Source organism: Trematomus bernacchii, unplaced genomic scaffold (assembly GCF_902827165.1).
Source record: "Trematomus bernacchii unplaced genomic scaffold, fTreBer1.1, whole genome shotgun sequence".
Taxonomy (NCBI): domain Eukaryota; kingdom Metazoa; phylum Chordata; class Actinopteri; order Perciformes; family Nototheniidae; genus Trematomus; species Trematomus bernacchii.
The window spans coordinates 4,914,024-4,937,610 of NW_022987714.1; the positions used below are offsets into that span (position 1 = coordinate 4,914,024).

Below are 23,587 nucleotides of genomic sequence, written 5' to 3' on the forward strand. Positions count from 1 at the left end.
CTGAATGCATATAAAGAAGGATAAAAAAGTAGGCAGTGATGAGAAAGGAAAGAGAGCAAAGATTTAAGGGACAGAGAAATAAATCAAATGGGGAGCGAGAAAAAAAGAGGGTGAGAAAGAGAAGACAGTTGCAGAGATTAGGGATTTAAGGACTGATAGGAGGATGCTTTTGTGCAGTCACAGAGGAGTAAGAGAGAAGGAGGGTTTATGCTAAACTATGCAAATTATCCAGCTCTGTGACAAGAGCTACAAGAGCCGGGGAGACACACAAGAACACACCAATGGAAAAACTTGATTCTTAGAAATAAGTACACACACCCACACACACACACATGCAGTGAAACAGACATTGACTTGCACTGCCATGACACTGGAAGTCAACTTTTCAGTTAAAGGAGGTGACAAGAAGCCACCAAGGAAGTGAAGGTTAGAGGGTAAAAGAGGCCCTATTATGCAAGGGGTTTCCCTTTCATGTACTGTGTTATACAGGTTTTTGTTTTCGTCATGTGTTTATTGGCTGTATGCCCTCCCACTTTACCGGAAACTGTGTAGAAATATGGAGATGGTTTTCCTACAACACAAATGTGTTCAAGTTCTGTTTATGGTTACAAGCTGTAATATTAAGGCCACAATCAACTTTAACTTGGCTGCCTTTTTGCTTTCAAGCTTTTAGTTAGTTGAGTTGATAATAACGGATCAGGGTCTCTGTTTTCATTTCATAGTTACGTTACTGCAAATTGGTCTAAAACTACCGAAGCAAAAGATCACATCTAACTTGCTAACATAAGCTAACTTGATAATATCTCTAGCGCTGTGTTAAATAAACTCAGTCAATGTTCAAATGTTATAGTAGCATTACTTCTGACTAAAACCATCCAGCAAAATATCACCAGCTTAAATGTACATTTTGCCTTTGACTTGGTTGGAACTATATTTTTTGAGGCCGTTCACTAAAACGTTTTTGATGTAGTTATGTGAAACATGGTTATTGTGCTGGTGTGTTTACATTTCACTTTTGTGTTTACAAGGGGCGCGCAGCTAACCATCAGAGTAGACAAGGCTTCATTTTAGAAAAAGGTTGAAGAGAGGTGCTGAAGGTGAGGCAGTAAATAAAAGCACTTGTTGAACATAAAAGCATTTAAACATATCACAGTAAAAGCACAAAGTACATTTATGAACCTGAAAATAAGCATTATATGTCCTCTTTAAATGTGGTAGCAAATCATACCGGCGCGCTGTTTGTTACCTGTATTGAAACGCTGCTGAAGGAACCACCTATGACTGCAGCGATGGCGAGCGGGCTGTCGTCCTGCAGAGCGTAGGATCCGTCTGGACAGATGAACTCTGTGTCATCCACCTTTGTGAGGGACGCTCTTACAAACTCCAGAGCCTGGGAAACAAACCCACACGGATATTTCATATCAATGTTGTGCAACATGTGGGATACCATATGATCTATATTACATTCTTAATCAGCATGTGGCACACTTGAATAATGTTCTTTCAAATAAATTTGAAGCATAAATAAAGATGAATCGATACATTTATATAATGTAATATGTCTTCCTTTTTGAAGGGAATATAAAAGCATATTGCTTTACACTTGGGGCTCTTAAATGCTTTCAGAACAGGGTCCAAATTGCAAATCATCTCCCCTGACACCATAAGGGAAATCAAACATCAAGAATACAAGATTTATACAATCAGTCAAAGACCTCATTGTATAAGATCACTGGATGCATCATCCCTAGCTCAGAAATAAGATACAATATATGTTTTTGAAGATAACAATCCCTGAGGGAAAGTGCTCTTTTTCAATTTTTTATATCCGGCTAATTTCCTTCATCACAAATAGCTTCAATCTCTATTTCTCATCAAGGATTTGCTGTTATCGAGGCAGGATCCGTTCACCATTGTGGATTAAAAAGAATTTCAAGGTACATTTACTCTACCTGAAGATGAACTTTTAACGAGACCTTATAGATTTACTTTTATGGAAACAATGCACTTTTTACTTTTTGTCATCCCAACTTACTTTGCAGAGCAACTTTCAAAATATATAAATGTAAATGTAATGTTTCTCTGGGGTTTTGCTGGGTTTGTGCTCCAGATGCCGCTTAAAACAATACTTCCCTGCACTCTTCGCTTAAAAATGGCATTACAAAAAGTGTGCAGAGGATGTTATGGACAATGATACATTTAGCTAACTTTGATATTCAGTCGTGTTTATTTCAGAATACAATGAAGAACTGCAGTAAAGATTGCTGATGGCTTTGACTGCAGCAGGAATAATTTGAGGTAGGGGACAGAACCTGATCTGCTGCAAGCACACAGACTGGTTCAGAAATCAGAAATCTGGTTGTTGTAAGGTTAGGGAAGCTCATTTGGAAAAGAGCAGAGTCAGTGCTGTAGCGTGTTTGTTTGTGTGTGTGAGTGTATGTGAGAGTGCTTGTGTGTGTGTGCAGGGTGTGAGCCGACTACAGGGAGCAATTGGAGCAGAGGAAAGTTTAGCGAGGAAGATATCAAGTAAATGTGCTCAAATGTGTGTATCAAGGCTGCGTGCTCAGCCCTCTCCTCTACTCCCTGTTCACCCACGACTGCGTGGCCACACACAGCTCCAACACCATCGTGAAGTTTGCTGATGACACGACCGTCATCGGCCAGATCACAGACGATGACGAGACGGCATACAGAGAGGAGGTCGAAAACCTGACATCTTGGTGCCAGGAGAACAACCTCCATCTCAACATCAGCAAAACAAAGGAGCTGATTGTGGACTACAGGAAGCAGCAGGGAGAGGGACACGCCCCCATCGCCATCAATGGGACTACGGTGGAGAGAGTCAAAAGCTTCAGGTTCCTTGGGGTCCACATCACTGAGGACCTGACATGGTCTCTTCACACCACCACCATCACCAAGAAAGCTCGACAGCGGCTCTTCTTCCTCCGCAGGTTGAGGAGGTTCAAAATGGATTCCAGGATACTCTGCAACTTCTACAGGTGCACGATAGAGAGTATCCTCACTGGCAGCATGACGGCCTGGTACGGCAGCTGCACCGACCTCGATCGTAAGGCTTTACAGAGGGTGGTGAAAACTGCACAGCACATCACCAGGACGGAGCTGCCATCCATGGAGGACCTTTACTCCCAGCGGCTCAGGAAGAAATCACTACGGATTATCAAAGACCCCCATCACCCCAGCCACAAACTGTTCTTTCTGTTGCCGTCTGGCAGACGTTACCGCAGCATCCTGGCAAGGACAAGAAGATTCGGAGACAGTTTCTTCCCGCGGGCAGTGAGACTGTTAAAAAATTGAACTGTTGAAACAACTTCAAACATTCAACTGCTACTCAGTAGTATGTATCTAATACCTAATATATATATATCATTCCAATAACTTGTATATAGACTCATACTGCACTATTCCACATCATAACTTTATTTCATTTTTATAACTATTATTATTTTTGTATTGCTCTTGCTCTTATTGTTATTATGTTATGTTATTATGTTGCATTGTTGGAGAAGCCTGTGACATAAGATTTTCAACTGCATAATTACTCTGTAGCTATGTCAGATTGACAATAAAGAACCTTGAACCTTGAACCTTGAACCTTGATGTGCAGCAGAGTTTGCACAAATAAACTCTGAAGATGAATGCGAATGATGATCAGGACCAACAGAGGTTTCAGTTTTTTGTTTCCCAGCTCCTGAGTACATTTAGGAACCGCCAACACAGCTCCGCAAGCGGGATTATTTGAGCATTTACCATCAACATTGATTGGGCAATGGGCATCCAGCTAATTTGACCTTTAAGATGACTGAAAAGTGCTTCTCAATATCATCCAGCATCATCTTCCATTGACAAACATGCAGGGTTTATTGTGTACAGTATGTTATGTATGAACATCCTGACCCACCTGCTCGAGTGCATAGGTATCTCTGGAGCAAGTGTCCAGGATGTGAACCCCGAGAGATACCCCAGGCAACAAAGTCTCGTCGTTATTGATTTTGTCGATGGCAAACAGCATGGCCTCCAGTCTCTGGATCCCTCTGTCTTCATTTACACGCCCACACTCCTCCATCCCAGCACCTTTCTCGTGCACCGGGAACAGACCGCCGAGCACCAGATCTCCCTCGATGCGGATCTCCCGGCGGGACGAAGGCGGGTCGCCGACAGAGAGCAAGACCCCCCGAATCATCATGACCAAAATTAGAGCGGGGATGCAGGCCACCATGTTGTTGCTCAAGGCGGGCTAGGATTGTCAAAACGTGAGGAGAGGTTTGACAGAGAGCGAGGCAGCAGGAGGCGGGGGCCTGAAGGTGAAGGTTAGGGGTGAGGGGCTAAGGTTGGTGCGCGGTGGGGCTGAGTGAAGCTGAGGCCGTGGATGCTTGGGTCGGTTTGTGGCCCATGAAACGGTCAGGGAGCGCTGAACTGGACCACACATGGAGGGGCACACCATCTGGACATCAATCCTGCTTGGAGAGAGGGGAAGGGGTCAGGAGATATCACTTTGAGTAACGACAACAACTATAGAAGGATAATTAAGTTGTGGCTTATCAAAATCATAATTTTTTTTTGCTAAAATAGGGACAGCAAGAAAGTCAGTCAGCATTGATGAATGAATGAAATCAATCAATCAACCAATGTTTATTTATATAGCCCAATATCACAAATGTTACGTTTGTCTCAGTGGACTTCACAGTTTGTACAGAATATCAGTATGACAATACGACACCCTCATGAAAGTGAGGGATTCTCCTGGATTGAAAGGCAGAATCAATAAAATATTCCACAATGTGTCTTCCGAAAGATTTAGACAGACTTAAAACCATCTACTATGATTACCTGAATTCAAAAATGAAGGAAGACATAGGCAGATGGAACCTCTTTCAATTCATGGGCCTAGAGATGGATGGGTGAAACTGAAATGATTACCAAGATGTTTATAATAATGATAATAATACATGTCATTTATAAAGGCGCCTTTCAAGGCTCTCAAGGTCGTTATATCTATTACAAACCTTGCCTGATGATATTTCCATGTTATAGGAAATATTTTAATTTGTCCCTTATGTTTCTGTAATAAAGGTTTTGAAAAGCCATTTTATTTTATGAATGAAATCATGTGACATTTTGCGTGCTTTTAAGTTAGCCTTATATTCATATGTTCACCCTACCCCCTTAACTGTTAATTTCCTCTTTTGTTTACATGTTGAAAACATTTTGAAGTAATACATTAAAAATATATTTGTTGTAAAAACACAATTATTATTATTGTAAATACTTAATTACTATTGAACCAAACGGTAAGTAAAAAGAGTAAAGCACACCTTACTGTAAGTACAGTTTGGGAACACTGTTAACAAGGGCTCAGAGTTATTTCCGCTCCACAGCCAAAGCCTTGCCATGACTCTAATGGATAGAGCATTGTTTGGAGAATGTATCAAACTCCAACCCCTCCTCCCTCCTTGCAATACTTTTTTCTTGTAAGTCTGTGTGTGTGTGTGTGTGTGTGTGTGTGTGTGTGTGTGTGTGTGTGTGTGTGTGTGTGTGTGTGTGTGTGTGTGTGTGTGTGTGTGATGCCCCTGGTTGTATCAGGATAAGCCAGCTTAGATGGCTGGTTGATACATGAGCCTTCTCATGCCACAGATCAGAAAAGCTTCTCGAATCTGATTTCTGTTCCAACAATTCTTTGCTGCTCGTCCATGAGTTTATACCCCAAAGTGTGTGTGTGTGTGTGTGTGTGTGTGTGTGTGTGTGTGTGTGTGTGTGTGTGTGTGTGTGTGTGTGTGTGTGTGTGTTATCAGATGTTTGGCTTCCTCTCTCATCTGCATAATTACAGTGTGAGGACTCAATGCATTTAACTATGAAATGATTTAACTGACAACAATACGACCAACAGCTGATGCTACTCATCATTGTTTACAACTCAATCAAAGCCATCACTGTTTGTTTTGACTGTCTTGTCACATTCTCCATGCTCACTTTCCTCAGGAAAAGCCTGGACTATTTGGACAAAGAATATAAAGCATTTAATCAAAACTTATTGACAGAAGAACGACATTTGGATAATGCACTGAAGGAATAGATTGCTAGGATATTTGATTAAAATGATTTCATCGTCCCTAGGGGATAATAACTTTAATTATCTTTCATCTAACACTATTAACATGTCACATTTTAAACTTGTCAAATAGGCAACTTTGGCTTATCGATCTGCATAAATATGATATTCCCATCAGTTGTACTTTGTGTTTAACACATATTTTCTAAGCTTACTTATGCACAAAATTAAAGCTTCAACAAAGTGTAGACTGGTCATTAAGTCCTACTAACCCAAACAAAAAGCAACCCCCCCCCCCCCCCCCCCCGCTAAAAAACTGGTGCTTGTGTGACAATAAAATGTGGTTTGGATTTGATTCCTCCATTACACATTAGCATTTAGCCCCTCACAGCCCCAAATAGCCTACGGCCCCACAGAGCACGATAGTCTTGTTTTTGTAAGATTGTGGCAAAATACAGATTACATTTACACGTGTACGATATCCGGTTTCGATGCGAGCCAAACCCCCTCAGATGTGTTCTGGCTGATCTGATAGCGTCCTGATTGTAATGCGCTCCGGGTGCATTAAACAACTTGCATATTTCCTTAGTCAGATCAGATATCAAGATATATTGCAAGTTATTACCAGGTGGAGATAGGCTAGTAAAGTCAGCATATCCCAATCCCTGATGCATTGATTTTGACCTTTCTTTTCTTGCAAGTTTTACAACTGTATGTAAATGCAATACTACATGCCCAAGGATTCAAAGATCCAGCTTAATATATAATAAATAACCTGTTCCTACGCTAGTCTCACTCTTTCTGTTTATATCTTCGCCACTATTTAGCTTATGCTAAGTCAGTAAAGCCCTGAGTAGGAAATAGCTTGCTGTCTCTCATGTCTCTTTTGCAGTCTCCCCAGTACTCATGAGACATGAGACAGAGGCTGGGGGTTGACGTTTTGACCATGAAAATCAATCTAGACCAAGGAGCAAGCATTTAGTGGAATCTTTGTTGATTGCAGGCATCTCTGGCCTTAACCCTGGTTTGTGTGTGTGTGTGTGTGTGGTGTGTGTGTGTGTGTGTGTGTGTTGTGGTGTGTGTGTGTGTGTGGTGTGTGTGTGTGTGGTGTGTGTGTGTGTGTGTGGTGTGTGTGTGTGTGTGTGTGTGTGTGTGTGAAAGAGAGAGAGAAAGTGCATGCCTCCCCTCTTTGGTGGGCAGGTAGGAGGATGAAAGCTTCTCTTAGATGCAGGCAGCTCAGGTTTTTCTGCAGGCGGATGCCATCCCTTTACCACTCTGCTCTGTAATATGACACACACGTATACAGACAAATACACTAACCCAGACAAACACCCACCCACACATGCACACACAGACGTACACACCAACACACATGCACAAAAACACATCTCTGCTTCTCTGAGGGGTTGACCTAAAAGCAGACTATTTCTATGTTTTACCTCCCCCCTATCAACCAACAGAGATCTGAATGAGAGTGTTCAGGAAACATGTACAGTAGACACACATAATCAGAATGTATGATGAATGTACGATACATTATTATTACAGAAGGGATTAGACTGCTACTACCCAATTTGACTAAAGTGAAATGTATATGGTGTACTTTGTTATGGTCTTTTAAAGTCCCCTTTGTACCGGACACATTCTGATGATTTTGCTTTGAATGGTTATTTCCTGTCAAAATCCCACAGGACGTTGACATGTATTTGATAAAAGTATTAATAAACTTAATGCCTGAAATTTATGGTGTCCATGAAAGATTTACATCCGTTTTCCATGCTGTCACACACTAGATGTGTATGTGTGTGTGTGTGTGTGTGTGTGTGTGTGTGTGTGTGTGTGTGTGTGTGTGTGTGTGTGTGTTGTGTGTGTGTGTGTGTGTGTGTGTGTGTGTGTGTGTGTGTGTGTGTGTGTGTGTGTGTGTGCATTTGTCCATAGTATGTTTGTTTGCCCATTGGGGTAAAAAAGAAGGCAGACGCTCTTTTCTATGATTCACAGTTCTCCACTGAAATGCTGTAGCTGTTCCTCTTCAAACACATTTACATTATACTGTAAGAGGCCACTTTTTAAATTCACACAAAGAGGAACTTTGTAATGAGCTCAGTTTTCAGGACAGCACTGCAACAAGGTTGCAGATGTGGCAGTTTGTTTGTTTCCTATTTGCATTTGTGTATCGAGGACATACACATGGATGTGTGTGTTGTGGCATAGAACATTGTATATTTATGAAACTGAGACTCTAACAACAGTTTCATTTGACACCAAACTTTGACAGCATGCTTTAATGTAATTGGAAGCTCTTGAAATAAATACTATCTCATGTCATGGTGTCCACTGAAGTTAAATGTTTGCTTTATTATAACTTATTGGAAAGTCCCCAAACCCAGCTTCCTGTCTCAAGAGCAACTGTGTAAGCAAAGCAAACACAGTAAACAGAGAATGGTTCACTTCTTGTCCTTTTTTTCATTATTATAAAAAATATTGCTAGGCCACGCAGGCTAAAGTATAGGACACAATATGTTGCAAGCATCAAATTCACAAACTGTCCATTTAGAAAATCAGACCAAGTATACAGACAACAGACAATTATGGACACTGCCAAATGATCATGTGAAATTGGAATGGCCTCTTGCCTTTTCCCTTTGGCAGTTAGTCTCAAACCTCAAATGCAAGAATATCCACAGTGAAGACAACTGGAGAATGTTCCTAAATAGTGGTGAAGAGCTTGCTATCTGTACGGGGAAGGTGGGGGGGTGGGGGGGTGGGGGGGGGTGCTATGGTCAACTTACTTGCATCCTTAACTTCTGTCATGGCCTGTCACAGTGTAGCCAGTGTATAATAGATTGTTAGGTTCTGATAGGCTGCTTTTATTGACTTTGGAAAGACTAGTTTTCCCGTGTTTTCAGTGCTAAGCACAGTGCTAATGTAGCCTTGAATTAAATGGACATGATGGAATTGATCTTCACTAATCAAATAAGCACAATTCCAAAAAGGTGAATTATTCATTTAAAGAAATGCATTTCATATTCTTCAAGTAAAACCAGTAATAAAGACGTATACTTTTACCTGTTACATATATATATATATATATATATATATATATATATACCGCATATAGGCGTCTCATTATACGACTCAGTATCTTACCTGAATAAAGGAGGACAAGAGCAGATGGCAGCTGGCACATGGCAACATCACCACAGACACCTATTAAAAGAGAGATGGAAGACACACATGAGGCGAGTAAACAACAGCCCGACAACAACCTGACTGTCAATAGAAGAAGAGGATCGAGGATCAGAAGAGGAAGAGTAATGACCCTTCTCCCTGGGAGCTATGACGCAGAGTAACATCTGACAGACAACCCCATTTCACCCCTGACCTTGTTCAGATCTAGAGTCACTGAGTAGGCTGCATATGCACCCACCAAAGTCCTCTTTTCATTCTTGCTTTTCATTCCCATGTTCCTCCATTGCATCACCAGTGCATCCTCTCCTCCACTCACTCTCACATCCTTTCCTTGCTGGTTCTCTCCCCATTTATTTCCCCCTCCCTTACACCCTCCACAGCCCACGCTCTCCCCCTAACAGGCAGGGCTGCTGTGGATGACACGTATCCAGCTGAGAGCAGCCATTCAGGGTCGATGGACCGCAGCACACAGAGAGGAGAGATAGCCCCCCAACCCAGCCCCCTGAGTGTGTTCTTTCCTGTGTGTGTGTGTGTGTGTGTGTGTGTGTGTGTGTGTGTGCCTGTTTATCCGTCTTGTTTATCTGCACAAATAAATTGAATCTGTTTTACTGTCTTTGCATCTAACTCTTCTTCTATAACTCTCCAATCTCAATCTCAATCTTTATTTATTTATATAGCACATTTAAAACTACCTTCAGTTGACCAAAGTGCTGTACAGGCAATAAATATTCAATAACACAATGGGAGTACAATAATAAAACAATAATTAAGTAGTGCCAAATGCCAAATAAGTACAGTGTTACTCATTAGTGCTGAGTGAATGTAAGGCACATTAACTGTTGTAGGCAACACAGTCTCACTCCCTGATAGTCCAATAGCGACGCTTGGTCAGGGTCCTTTGGCGTGCAGTTGTGACGCGCCGAGGCTCCTTCAGCTTCATAAACGGACGCAAAGAGCTTTCAACTGATTGCAATGTATTCCCATCAGCAGCGGTATTTGACGCTCATGGAAGCACCGCATCGGTCCATGTCGGCGGCAGTTACAGTTTTTCTCGATTGCTAACACACACTTTTTTTTAAATTGCTCAGTTTCTCAGAACACTAAACACAATTCACAAAACCACACACCCAAAGTGCAAAACACCTCATTTCTCCTGCTAAGTGAAGAACTGCACTCAAAACTACATAAACATTTACCAAATGCAAACTTTTGCACCAAATATAACACACTTCATTCATAATACTAGATTGTTTGACCACCCAACTACACACTGCTGAGCATAATCTAAAGCACTTTCATCTGTTATGGGCTATGCTCTGTACATAGAGGTTTCTGCAGAGAAAGATTGCTTGAGTTTACAGAAATACAGTAAATGAAGAAATACAAATGAATTGTTGAAAGAAATCCCATCTCTCTCATCGTCAAACCATGGTTGATAAAATGGCCGATCAAAGTGGCCCGGATTTCATTAGAGAGTATTCTTCTTTGTCCACGTCCTCTCCCTCCAGCTCTACCTCGACCTCTCATTCTTCCTCCTCTCACTCTCACCCCACCTCTTCCTCCTCCTCTCACTCTCAGCCCAGCTCTTCCTCTTCCTCTTCCTCTTGCTTCCATGTTGGCTTCCATTGTTGCCGTAAGAAAGTACTCACCTGTGGTCTTTTTATAGTGCTAACATCCTGATTGATGAGCCAACAATTATGCTATCAGGTGTTTGGTCAGGTGGAACGTGTTTCTTGATTATTGGTCCATGTGTGAGGCATTTTGAATATCAGTGTTTTAAACCAGCTAACACGTGACTTTATGTCAGATTCCTGTGTCTTACGTGGAGAAACGTGTGCAGTGGTTTGCAAAAAGTGCCATGTTGATTTGCAAATTGTGTGAAAAGCTGAAAACGTGTTTAGAGTTTTGGAGATTTGAGCCGATGTTTTGCTCTTTGAGTGTCAGTTAAAATAATTGTGCTTTAGTATAATTTAGTGTGTTAGCAATCGAGAAAAACTGTAAAGGCAATGTGAGCGTCCATTTCCATTGGATAACGGAGAATTTTACACCCGGAAGTAAGTATTCTCCTTACTGTCGATTGATTTTACAGTGATATATGCACTACTCATCAACTCAAAAACACCAGTTTATCCTTGTTGATTACACAACATTGATTGGTTTAAATTGTGTACAATGCTTTTGTATTTTTCCCCTTCGATTCGGAGAAACAAATATTTTTTCGCAGTTTAGGATGGCAGAAGACACTACACTACCCAGAATCCTCAGCTATCGTTTAGAACTACACCATGCACTTTACTTGACAAACCCCGTGATTAGTCTTCAAGCTCTGTGATTGGATGTTGGAGTGGCAGTGCGCAAAGTTTACGCCGAGTGTCAAACAGCACTTTGAAATGGAATGAAACCCATCGACGGCACACTATCCAAAACAGGACTCGAACGTGTCCTACCCCCCCCCCCCACACTTTTATTGGTCATACGTACATAGCTACAGTGTAGTTATGACGATTAAATCTTAGGTCACAGGCTCCTCCAACAGTGCAACACAATAAAACAGAAAAACAGAAAAAATTGTGCAAGTAAATACAAAAAGAAAGATAGTAAAATAGTGAAATAGTGCAATAGTGCAATAAGAGTACACATGATTGGAATATGATATATTAGATAAATAATTTCTAAGTAGCAGCCAGATGAATGTTATGGATGTTGTTTCAAAAGTGCAGGTGTTTAATAGTCTTATGGCCTGTGGGATGAAACTGTCCCTGAGTCTGGTGGTCTGTGTCCACTCCGGATGCTGCGGTACCGCCTGCCAGACAGAACAGTTTGTGGCTGGGGTGATGGGGGTCTTTTATAATCCTGAGGGCTTTCTTTAAGGTTAACCTGGCATTTTTACTCCACTACATTTATTTTAGTTACTTTACAGATTCTGATTAATGATGTGAAATATAAACAACCCTTACATCAGACTTTAGTTACACCTGAGTACAATTCAGTGAAGGTGATGGTCAAGTGCCAACAATCAGGCGAGATAATTGGTAGTGGGTGCTTGAAAAGACTAAACAAATGTATCTGCAGATCCCTATAAAGCATATTCATTACTCGTTATTCTCTACTAATAGTTAATTAAAGACTGTATATAATGACTATTTTGCACATCCCTTTCAAGATTTCAAGATTTTCTAAGGTTCATTGACATATCATATACACAACTACGGTGTAGATATGCAATGAATGAAAGACTTGGGTCGCAGGTTCCTCAACAGTGCATTACAAGATATCTGTGTACCTCCACCATTAAACTGTCATTTTCTGCACATTTCTTATACTATCTACATACATCTTATAAGAGTATAATAAATATGTATAATATCGGTTAAAATAAGTGCTTCAACATAGTTAACATTGCAGGAAAGTTGATTGTCAAGTCCCAAAACAAACCATGCAATATATTAGACTTTATTATGTACTTTGTCAGGCTTAATATTTATCTGTAGATACCCCCAACGCTTTTTGCTTACATGTATTTAAAAGAAGACCATAACCTAAAGTATTCTTTAATGTTTAAATAAAGCCTAATTAGTTTGTCTGTTTTGCACATCCTCCTATTAATATCTTTGTACATCCGGCACTAAACTGTTTTAGTCTAGATATCATTTACAGTATCTTCTTGATATTTTCTATTCTATATTTCTATCATTGACCTTCTACTTTCCCCCTATTTTGTATGTACTCTTAATATTTAAATGTTTTCATCAAATATAACACATGCAACAAAACGAGGGGTTACGTATGGTAACCCTTGATATATAAGCACAGGCGGAGCCCTCTACTGGACTCTATGGGTACTACCTTATCATGCAAGCAGTCACCTACTGAGACTTCTATAGATGTAGCCGGCCCCGGGGCGGGCCCACCTCAATGCGTGCACATCTCACCGTATAAAAGGAGGCCTCGCCTCCTGACTGTCATCCTACACCTCTCTTCAGTGAGCGGTATAGGACAGACAGTGCCCCGAGTAGAGGGCTCCGTCTGTGCTTATATAACTAGGGTAACCAAACGTAACCCCTCATTCCCCCGACGTGGTCCGGAGCCACTAGGATGACTGACAGACGTTCTCGCCTCACTCACCGCTGCGAGAATGAGACGCAGCGGTGGAAAGGCGTAGAGCAGCTTTCTTGGCCATGGCTCGTGTGCGAACGCGTCCACCCCCAAGGGCGGGTCGTCGCTCAGAGCCATGGAGAACCACAGGGCACAGTGGCTGTTGCGCCGGCTGGCGAACAGGTCCACCTCTGCTCTCCCGAACTGGGCCCAGACCTGCTTCACCACCTCCGGGTGAAGCGCCCACTCGCCTGGCAGGGGGCCGCCCCTCGACATGAGGTCGGCCCCCCTGTTCTCCAGTCCCGGGATGTGGAGGGCTCTCAGAGATAACACCACCTCTGAAGCCCATAACCACAGCCTCTCCGTTGTGGCCAACAAGGCGGCGGAGCGGAAGTTTATGGTTTAGTTTACGACGGATATATACAACACAGAAAAGATGGTCTTAACACGACCCAGCGGTCTAGTTAATAAAAAACAATAATATCAAAACAAAATATTACTACTAACTTTATTGTGAAATTAAAACAGAACGGTAAAAGAATAGTTTCCGGTCTATTCTGAAGCCCAATCTCTGTAGATAAATAAAGAACTACGAAAGATGTGTAATATTTAATGCAGCCAAACCATTATTACAATGCATTCATGTGATGACTTTCAAAGAGTAAAGCAAGCACTGCTGAATAAAGTATGATTTTATCTTTTACGAAACGTTTTTTTCATATGGAATGCAGTTGGAGGTCAACCAATCAAAGAGCTTGAGGACCAGTGGCGAGCCGTCAGGGCCCTCTAGGCCCTCTGTGAGGGCCTAAGATATTCCAAAAAATAATATTTAAAAACATTAAAAAAAAATATATTTTTTTAAAATATATATATTTTTAATATTATTTTTGTTATATTTTTCATTAGTTTTACCGAAAAAAAACTTGATTTAATAAAATAACATTTCCAAAGAAATAAATCCTTCGAATCTGGCTGTTCAGTCTCTGTTTGAATGTCAGTTACTATAGCGGGCCTCTCTGCGATTCACAGAGGGCCCGCTATAGTAACTGAACGAGAGAGTAATGTCAAATGACAGTACAATTGACCAATCATATCTTCCCTCTAAATGGGTGGGTTTTATTATCGCGGACTTTATGACGAGTTCCGCCCGCTGTGAAACTTTCTTGTTTCCATAGCAACAACAACTTCCTGTCAACAGCGTGAACTCGCCTTCAAAATAAAAGCATGCCAAATTACACTTAAGACATACGAAAGTAACAAACACAATGCAATATCATTTTCAATGTCAAAGAACACAAATTGGGTTCACAGGTGTTGTTTTGTGTGGTAGAGGGTCGCTGTCATTGATGCGTTTTGCACCCTGGGCCGTTGTTTTGATATTCCGCTGAAGTATACGCTGGGACGTAATAACTCTTTTTTTTTCTTTTTTTCGAGGGAAGGGGTGGGGGTCAGAGGGCCTAGGTATAAAGCTCACGGCTCGCCACTGTTGAGGACTAATCACAGGGTTTGTCGAGCAAAGCGGAACGATAGCTGAGGATTATGGGTAGTGTAGTGTCTTCGGCAATCCTAAACTCCGAAAAAATATTTGTTTCTCCGAATCGAAGGGGAAATATACAAAAGCATTGTACACAATTTAAACCAATCAATGCTGTGTAATTAACAAGGATAATCTGGTGTGTTTGAGTTGATGAGTAGTGCAGATATCACTTTAAAATCAACAGTAAGGAGAATACTTAATTCCGGGTGTAAAATCCTCCGTTATCCAATGGGAATGGACGCTCACATTGCCTTTAACTGCCGCCGATATGGACCAATGCGGTGCTTCCCTGAGCGCCAAATACCGCCGCCGATGGGAATACATTGCAATCAGTTGAAAGCTCTTTGCGTCCGTTTATGAAGCTGAAGGAGACTCGGCGCGTCACAACTGCACGCCAAAGGACCCTGACCAAGCGTCGCTATTGGACTATCAGGGAGTGAGACTGTGTTGTTGTAGGAGATAGGAAGTGTGTTGCCCTTTTCCTGAAATGCGTGAAAAGTGTTACTTTTATTTTCATTCTCACTTAGTAATTACGTGCACGTGTGTGTGTGTGTGTGTGTGTGTGTGTGCGTGTGTGTGTGTGTGTGTGTGTGTGTGTGTGTATGTGTGTGTGTGTGTGTGTGTGTATGTGTGTGTGTGTGTGTGTGTGTGTGTATGTGTGTGTGTGTGTGTGTGTGTGTCTGTAGGCAAGGTGTCAAAGACTTCTGACAGTCTAACGGGTGCAATGGGCTGTGACCATTAATTATTTACAAAGTACATTTTAGGCAGGAAAGACTGATGATCCATAAATAGGACAGAAAACACAACAGCCCAACAGCCAGCCAAACTTGATGTATATCCCTCGATCCTTTATAAAAAACACCAATCCCCATGGAATAGAAAACTCACCACTTTGAGTAAGTTCAGTCCATTCACTGAACATTGATTTTTAATATACTTTCTGTATAGGGGTTGCAATGGCTAACTTGGGTTACACCACCTTTAGCGCCAATTACCAATCAAAATCAATGATCTGGTATGAGGACTGTTCCTTTCACACAGTCAGACAACAGAAGCCAACCTTTACTGTATTGATTAATCAGTCCATTTCGTGACCTGCATTAGGTTGAAAGGGTAAAGGCTGTATCATGTAAGAAACATACAAATGGATTTTCCGGACCTTACAGATAGCTCAAATTGAACAGATTTTACCCGCACAATAATTGATCTCTGAATAACAAAAGAACTGCGGTGTCCACATGCGGTGATAGATACAGAACATTCACAATAGAAATTGGATTTACCCATACACGCGTTGGTGTACTTCATGGGAATCAAAGACTAACATTTCCTGTGCAGGTGGTACTCAGAAGGATTTAATAAAAGAGCTTTTAACCTACGAGCACCATACAGAGTCTACACTGGGATCTTTGCACATTGTTGACCGTTTATATAATACATTTAACCACAATGAGCCCTCCAAAAACGTTGGAACTTCAGAACGATATTAAATGGAAATAAGATAGATGACAATTTTTTATTTTTTTTATTTCATGCTTTAGTTTTTCTCAGGCAAAAACGCCAAACAACTGCACGCTTCAGTCTTTTTTGAATGGAATTTTAGCTTTTCTGTGTTTTTGGTAATGTATACATTTTCGTGATTTTTGAGTATTTGTCACACAAAACCTGCAATTGAAGACATTCCCTTGGGCTCCGGGAATTACTCTTATGTTTTTCTGTATTTTTATTGACCAAAATAAAAATGAATGGGATGTTTCAAATAAAGTATAATGAAAATAATAGTTAGTTGCAGCCATAGATGTATCTCGTGTTGCTGCCCAATGAGTTTCAGATCGTACTCTTTGTATTAATGACTCAACAGTGTTTTTTCCCATTTATTGGGTGATCTACAGCTCATCTGATATGGCCTGATTAAAAATGGCTGCTCAGCCTAAAAACAGAACAGGATAGGAACATGTGTGAAGGCATTAATCAGATTTGCATTTCATCACTGGAGAGAGCGGCGGGCCAGTCAAACTGAGAATTACCTCTCTGTTGATAGCATCTATCAACTTAACTGTCATGTAATGGCCCTGGGAGTCATCAAGGAGCATTAGTCAAACTCTTCATGGCACAGGGGCTGCTGCAACCTACTTAGTTCATGTTCACACCCCACTCGTGTGCTGATACATGAGGTGTACAGAGTGTAACTAAAGACAGGTAGGGAGTATAGAGTATTGACCACAGTATACCTCACCTGGTTAGAGACACTATAGTCATTAGTACATCTAACACAGGTTCATTCAGTGTGGTGGTGATGTGTTAAAAACAATGACTGCATACTCACTTATGTTCAGAATTAAAGTGTGGTCCACCTACTCCTAATTGGAAAACTGATTGTTCCAACTAGAGGTTTTTCGAGGTCCACCCAATGACCAGAGACATGAAGCAGGTCTATTACTGCAGGTCCCAGGTGTGTTTAACATGATATGTTAGTGGAGTGGATCTAAGCAGACATAACTCTAATCAGACAGTGCTATCATGATGGTATAAATCAGTCTACTTTTGTTCTGGGTGGTCAATTTTTCTGGTTCAGGCAACATTTTTGGACTGATGAAGAACTTTAGTTCCCACTGCAGAACAACAAGCTCAACCTAATGTATTTAAACATGGCCTGAAATAAAGGGGTTTTTGGTGATGGGTATTCATTTGAACCATTTACTCACATTTGCATCTTTGACTTGATTGATTTTGCTGAGCTGTAACATTAACATTAATTATGTAAGATCAGATCTGTCACACTCATCAGATAAAGCATGGATAAATACACATAACGATTCAAACAAATAAAAATCGTATAACTTTTAATATGGTCATTTGCTGATTTCCCTGCACTTTGGTACGTTGCATAGTATCCACTGCATGACCAGTAAGCCACTTCTTCACTTTGTACTATCCATCTCACACAGGCATCTGACCCTAACCCACAACATTTAGTAACATTAACTATATAAGATCTCAACTGTCACACTCAGTCTTCGGTTATGAAAAACTAAACATAAAAACTTGAAATAAAAAAAATGTATAACTTTAAATAGGGTCAGATGCTGATTTACCTGCACTTTGGTACTTTGCATAATATCCACTGCATGACAACACACACACACACACACACACACACACACACACACACACACACACACACACACACACACACACACACACACACACACACACACACACACACACACACACACACACACACACACACACACACTGCTTCCCTCCTCAGACTCATCATTTATTAAAGAGTCTGATCTCTCTCTGAGACACACCATCGCAGCTGTACATCCCACTGCCCTTTCACTGCCTCATCCCCTGTGTGTGTGTATGCGTGTGTGTGTGTGTGTGTGTGTGTGTATATGTGTGTGCGTGTATATGTGTGTGTGTGTGTGTGTGTGTGTGCACATTTAGCAAAGGATGGATGTCAGTGAACACAGAGTGCGGTGCAAACGCTGTGTGTGTGTGTGTGTGTGTGTGTGTGTGTGTGTGTGTGTGTGTGTGTGTGTGTGTGTGTGTGTGTGTGTGTGTGTGTGCAGCTCAGTGTGTGTTGTGACTGCTGTTGAGAGGTGAGCTGTGGGAAGCAGCAGTGATTTCCAGACTCTTCCCTGTTTCCTCAGTAGAGCATAACAGTGCAAGAAACATGTGGAGCGGAGCAACTGTTGTATAAAAAAACTTGAAAAGCCATAACTTCAGGTACCCTTCGGAACATTTTTAAAACTCATTTTGCAAACATTTAAATCAAATCAAATCAAATCAGGTTTTATTTTTAGTAGCTGTAATGACAAATATATTCCGTTAGCAACAGCAACAACACATCTCTGACTTAACTTTTCAAGCAGCATACACCACTGCATCACTGTATGTATTTGTTTTATTATTTTTAGCATTTGATGGTTATGTATATCTTTTTTTGTGTATATTTTTGTTTATAATGTGGTACTGTTGTTGTTTGCATGAAAGCAGACATTCATTTTTAAGTTACCTACCTGTTTTATTAGTGTTTAAGACTCCTCTTGGCTCTACTGAGATTAGATCCCATGGTTTTATCCCCTGGTCTGCAGAATTGATAAGCACATGGAAACAGAAAGAAGACAATTCATCATTAATTTGTATAATGTATTCAGTGTGACTATTGTCTATTGACAGTGTGTAAGCATTGTGTTTCATGTCATGTTAATTCCATTTATTATTGGTATTCTAATGTGAATAAACACTTAACAAAGACTTCAATCATTCATGTCTCTTAAAAATGAATTCAGCACCATGGACAGCACCATCAAAAAGCTTGTATATGCCGTTCTCTGAAACACCTGTAGAGCTTCAAAAGTGTTCAAACAAACACTCTTAGAATACACTCAATACTCATCAAATGTATTATTAATGTCAAATAGGGCACATAACCACCAATTGTAATTCCAAAATGTTGTTAAATGTTTGCACATATTTACAAAATGTTCTTGCAAAACATCTACAATGCAGAACATATGTTTATCTGTTACATCACTAATATTCTTTACATATATATATTTTGGTCATAATCTATCAAAAGTATATTCACCCGTTTATATTAAAGCTCAGTTTCGCAGAGGTTTTACTCGTGAAGAACAGATTAAAGCCTCTATTAATCAAAACGTTAGTGGCTCTACAGTACGTAAAAGTTTCTGTACACGGTCAGGAGATTTTTTTATATTCTACTAGTGTGCTTTTCAGTAGACTCAATAATTTGAAGGTAGCATGATTTTGTTTAAATACACTTCAGACTTTCTAGAGCTGCAGCCACACTAAAACTTTGCATTTAAGTATGTTAAAATACCCCAAAATATATTGAAAATATACCATATCACATATTTCTACAAACACAAACTCTAAAATTGTGCTTTTAGTTTGTACAATAAAAACAAACGTATTTACGTATGGGGGAAGAAGCTTTGACAGCTTTGCCGTCATCAGGTCAACATTTGCTGTGTGATCAATTTGGACTTTACAGATCGCCATTGATCCATCAAATGTTTTATCTGGATGATATTATATTTCAGTCCAAAAAAAGGGAGATATTACACATCTCTTGCAAGCTTGAACAGTAAAAACGTTTGTCCTTCATGCAGCACGGCTCTGGTCAACTAGAATATGAGTTTGTTCAAATGTTTTCCAGTAGTGACAGTCAAATGATTAAACACACCTCCATCTCAGTCCTTATTAATGTACATGATCAGGTGTCTCTATATACGTTACAGATCCTGACAAGCCACATATGGAGAGCAGAGAAGTAAATCATGCTGCAGGTGTCGTCCAAAAAGCATCCTTGAAATGTATGACCTTTTCTTGGCACTTTCTTTACCACATTACTCCAGACCCTTATTTCTCATTCTTTAACTTCAACTCTATGCTCAGGATTAACATTTGGGCTGTAAGACATCATTGAACTAAGTCTATGTGACGTCGGTAAAAGGTCACCAGATTCTGTTTTTATTAAAGGCATTACTAACCTGACCAATCACAGAAAACCCCTCAGGAAAACAATAAACCTGCCATTCTCACTAACCCAAACAATCTGACACCTCACGCACTTACATGTACAAGTAACTTGTTTGCAAATTCACATTTACAAAACACCTAGAGGACATCAACAATGCAGGGGCTTCCTTTCTCTATGCACAGAGCGACACTGCTAACGATATACTGTGAGTTGTGCTGTGTGGACGCTACAAGGCCATTTATACAGTTATACACACACACACACACACACACACACACACGCACACGCACACGCACACGCACACACACACACACACACACACACACACACACGCACACGCACACGCACACGCACACACACACACACACACACACACACACACACACAACACACACACACAATTTCACCAGCACAAAAATGCGGAAATTCAAGCCCTATCCACTGAAAAGGAAAAATGTTCCCCTGAATTACACAAAGATGCACATTGCCCAAACACACTTGCAAAAACAAACACATTCATAAAGATGCATGAAATGTCTTTAACAAGGACACCGACTGCAGACCCCCTCCTAGTGTTTGACCCATGCACACAGCTCACAGACACTCATCAATGTTTATCCTGTACATGTGTGAATGAACACATTTATGAAATAACACTTTATACCGCAACAGGTTACACACACTCTTGGGCAAAAACACATGAATCTCAAAATACAAACACAATGCAACGTATCGGTAAAGTCAAGAGTCAGAAGCAAAACATGTTCCAGAGATTTGCTTTTGTTGAACCTCAATCCCTAAAGAATAGAGAAAGAATGCAAATACCGCAATCAATTAATGCTTTGATTTCTCACTGCTGCACAAAATATTTATAATTATTATCATTATTACTTTTATCATTATGTATATACCTGCAATGGGACGAAGCCCCTCAGATATCTAGCGGTAGAGGCACTGCCCATCCCTTCTCTGAGTAAATGGTTGTTCTTTCACTCCTGTCTAATAGAGCATACAAAGAATAAGAGGCAATTTAAAATTCTCATTACTTCTTTACTGTAGCAAGCCTATCTTTTGATGTTGATATTGCAATTCCTTTTCAGCTATATAAAGCAATTACCACAGCAGAAACTTGCACCATGCATGATTTTGTAAATCTGTGTCACATTTAACTAGTAATAGTTTTCAATACAATGTTTGACACTGATAAAAGAGCAACATAAAGTTATCCTTGTCGGCTGTGTGCCATTTCAGCAAAGTTTTACCATTTGATTTAGGACAGTTACAAGGTGCATTAACACCAAGTTATTTATTGGCTGATCATCACATGAATGAATTCATCGTGGGTGCAGGAAATATGGTGTCTTACCACCATCTGAAGTGTGCATACAATCCATGCCAATGTGATCACCAAGGAAAGGTGTCAAGGATAAATATATCTGACTAGCCTATTCTTTCAATACAACGGAATATTTGAACACTGTGTACAAAATGTAAGGTGTTTAATGTTATTAAGACTGCCAACAGGCCTGGATTTCTCACTCGTAATTAGAATTCAAATATGTAATTTGGAGTATGAGTGAAAGATAAAACAATTTTGGGGAGGAGAGAAGTTCTAATGCGCCTCAAAGTCTAAGAAGAACAATATGAAACTGCTGATGCATCAACAAGAGTCGGTGTCTAAAGTCTGTGTAGGCTACGTAGTGTGGATGTAGACGTTTTTGTCCTGCTTTATTAAAGGTCCACGCGCCTCTCCTCTGTCGGAAGGTGTGTTATGGTTGTTCAGCATCATTCCTCTGATACACCACACACGGTTACCAGACCCACCTGTATGCCTGTTTCCAGAGACGCACTACCCGCCCATCTTTTCCCCAGAAAGCTTCAAGCCGCGGGACAGCGGTCTGTCTGAACCCAAATAACTTCTCCACGCGGGGTAAAATACGCAACTGCAGATACTCTTTGTTTCACCTACTGTATCTTTATCATGCATCTGCTGCAGAGATTGGCTTCTGGGGATTTTTTCTTTATCACAACCCGCGATCTGTATAGGCATCTTATTAAAAATAAATACACAGGAACCACATTTATGCAGTGCAACTGGGTGTTTAAATCCTGCGCAAAGTTCAAAGCAAATTGTTCCCCACCGTAGGATTGGCTGACGAACGGTCCCGGACTGACAATTTTTCTCTGCACTCTGTCGTCTAACACGAAATCTAACACTGCAACACATTTGACCACCACAAAGGAATATGTTATATTTGACCTACCTTGACGAGTTGGGTCCTTCAAAGCTTGAGCACAAATCTTCAGCCGCTGGAAGTTTGACTTAGTCTACTCCTGATCCCTCGGAGGAGTCGCACTGTGAGAGAGGATGGGCGCCACTGCTCTGCGCGCCAGCTCCGTGGATGTGTGTGTGAGTGAGAGAGCGCGTGCATGTGAGTGAGAGCGAGCGAGAGAGAAACAACAGACGTGGAGAGCTGTAGCCCCTTGCCAAAGGATGCTTCAGTCTCCTAGCAACAACAATCGATCTGGCAAGGAGACAATTTTATTGGATAAAAAGAAAAACTTAGCCATTCACCCCCCCCCCCTTAGCACATGTTTACCACTCAGAACAACAACTCTTTTTCACTGAAGAGAGAGAGAGAGAGGGAGAGAGATGATCCCAGTTGAATGTTTAACATGTGTGTTTGAGGTGCAGGATGACATACAGAATCCATTTACACCCATCCATCCTGACTCAATATATATATATTGAGAGAAAAAAAGCCAAATTTAACATCCTTTTTTATTTTATGCAAGCTCCATCAATGTTTTAACACAGCATCACACTCCACGAAGTACGAGGATAATAAGAGCATAAACATGAAAATCCTGGCATTGGCGGCATGGTTCAGTGTTAGAGATATAGCACATCCAAAACCCCCTTAGTGACGAGAAGTCTACATCCGAAGCCTATTGCACACTGACAACAGTAGGCATGATGCGCTGCAACAACACACACACACATTATACTGTCTTTTCTACAAGTTAGGCATATCTCTCATAGTGTTCCCCCTTATTTCTTTCAGAATGAGAACAGAAACACTGGCACTCAGTGGTGTGTGTGTATGTGTGTGTGTGTGTGTGTGTGTGTGTGTGTGTGTGTGTGTGTGTGTGTGTGTGTGTGTGTGTACATACTCATCTG

General features: G+C 40.8%; 1 protein-coding gene across 3 annotated transcripts in view; it reads right to left on the reverse strand.

Annotated features, from left to right (window-relative positions):
• Nucleotides 1–22,777, reverse strand: part of grm3 (glutamate receptor, metabotropic 3) — a 42,127-nt gene extending 19,350 nt beyond the window's left edge. For 2 of the 3 annotated variants that reach the window (XM_034141761.1, XM_034141759.1), the window contains exons 1-4: nt 22,671–22,762; nt 9,215–9,274; nt 3,920–4,475; nt 1,247–1,390 (exon numbers count right to left, since the gene is read on the reverse strand). In XM_034141761.1, the coding sequence (XP_033997652.1) occupies nt 1,247–1,390; nt 3,920–4,237 (462 nt within the window). In that variant the 5' untranslated portion in view covers nt 4,238–4,475; nt 9,215–9,274; nt 22,671–22,762. Of the gene's footprint in view, nt 1–1,246; nt 1,391–3,919; nt 4,476–9,214; nt 9,275–18,916; nt 18,986–22,670 lie in introns of all 3 variants that reach the window. The other variant, XM_034141760.1, reaches the window with a different exon arrangement.
• Between the last annotated feature and the right edge of the window lie 810 nt (nt 22,778–23,587).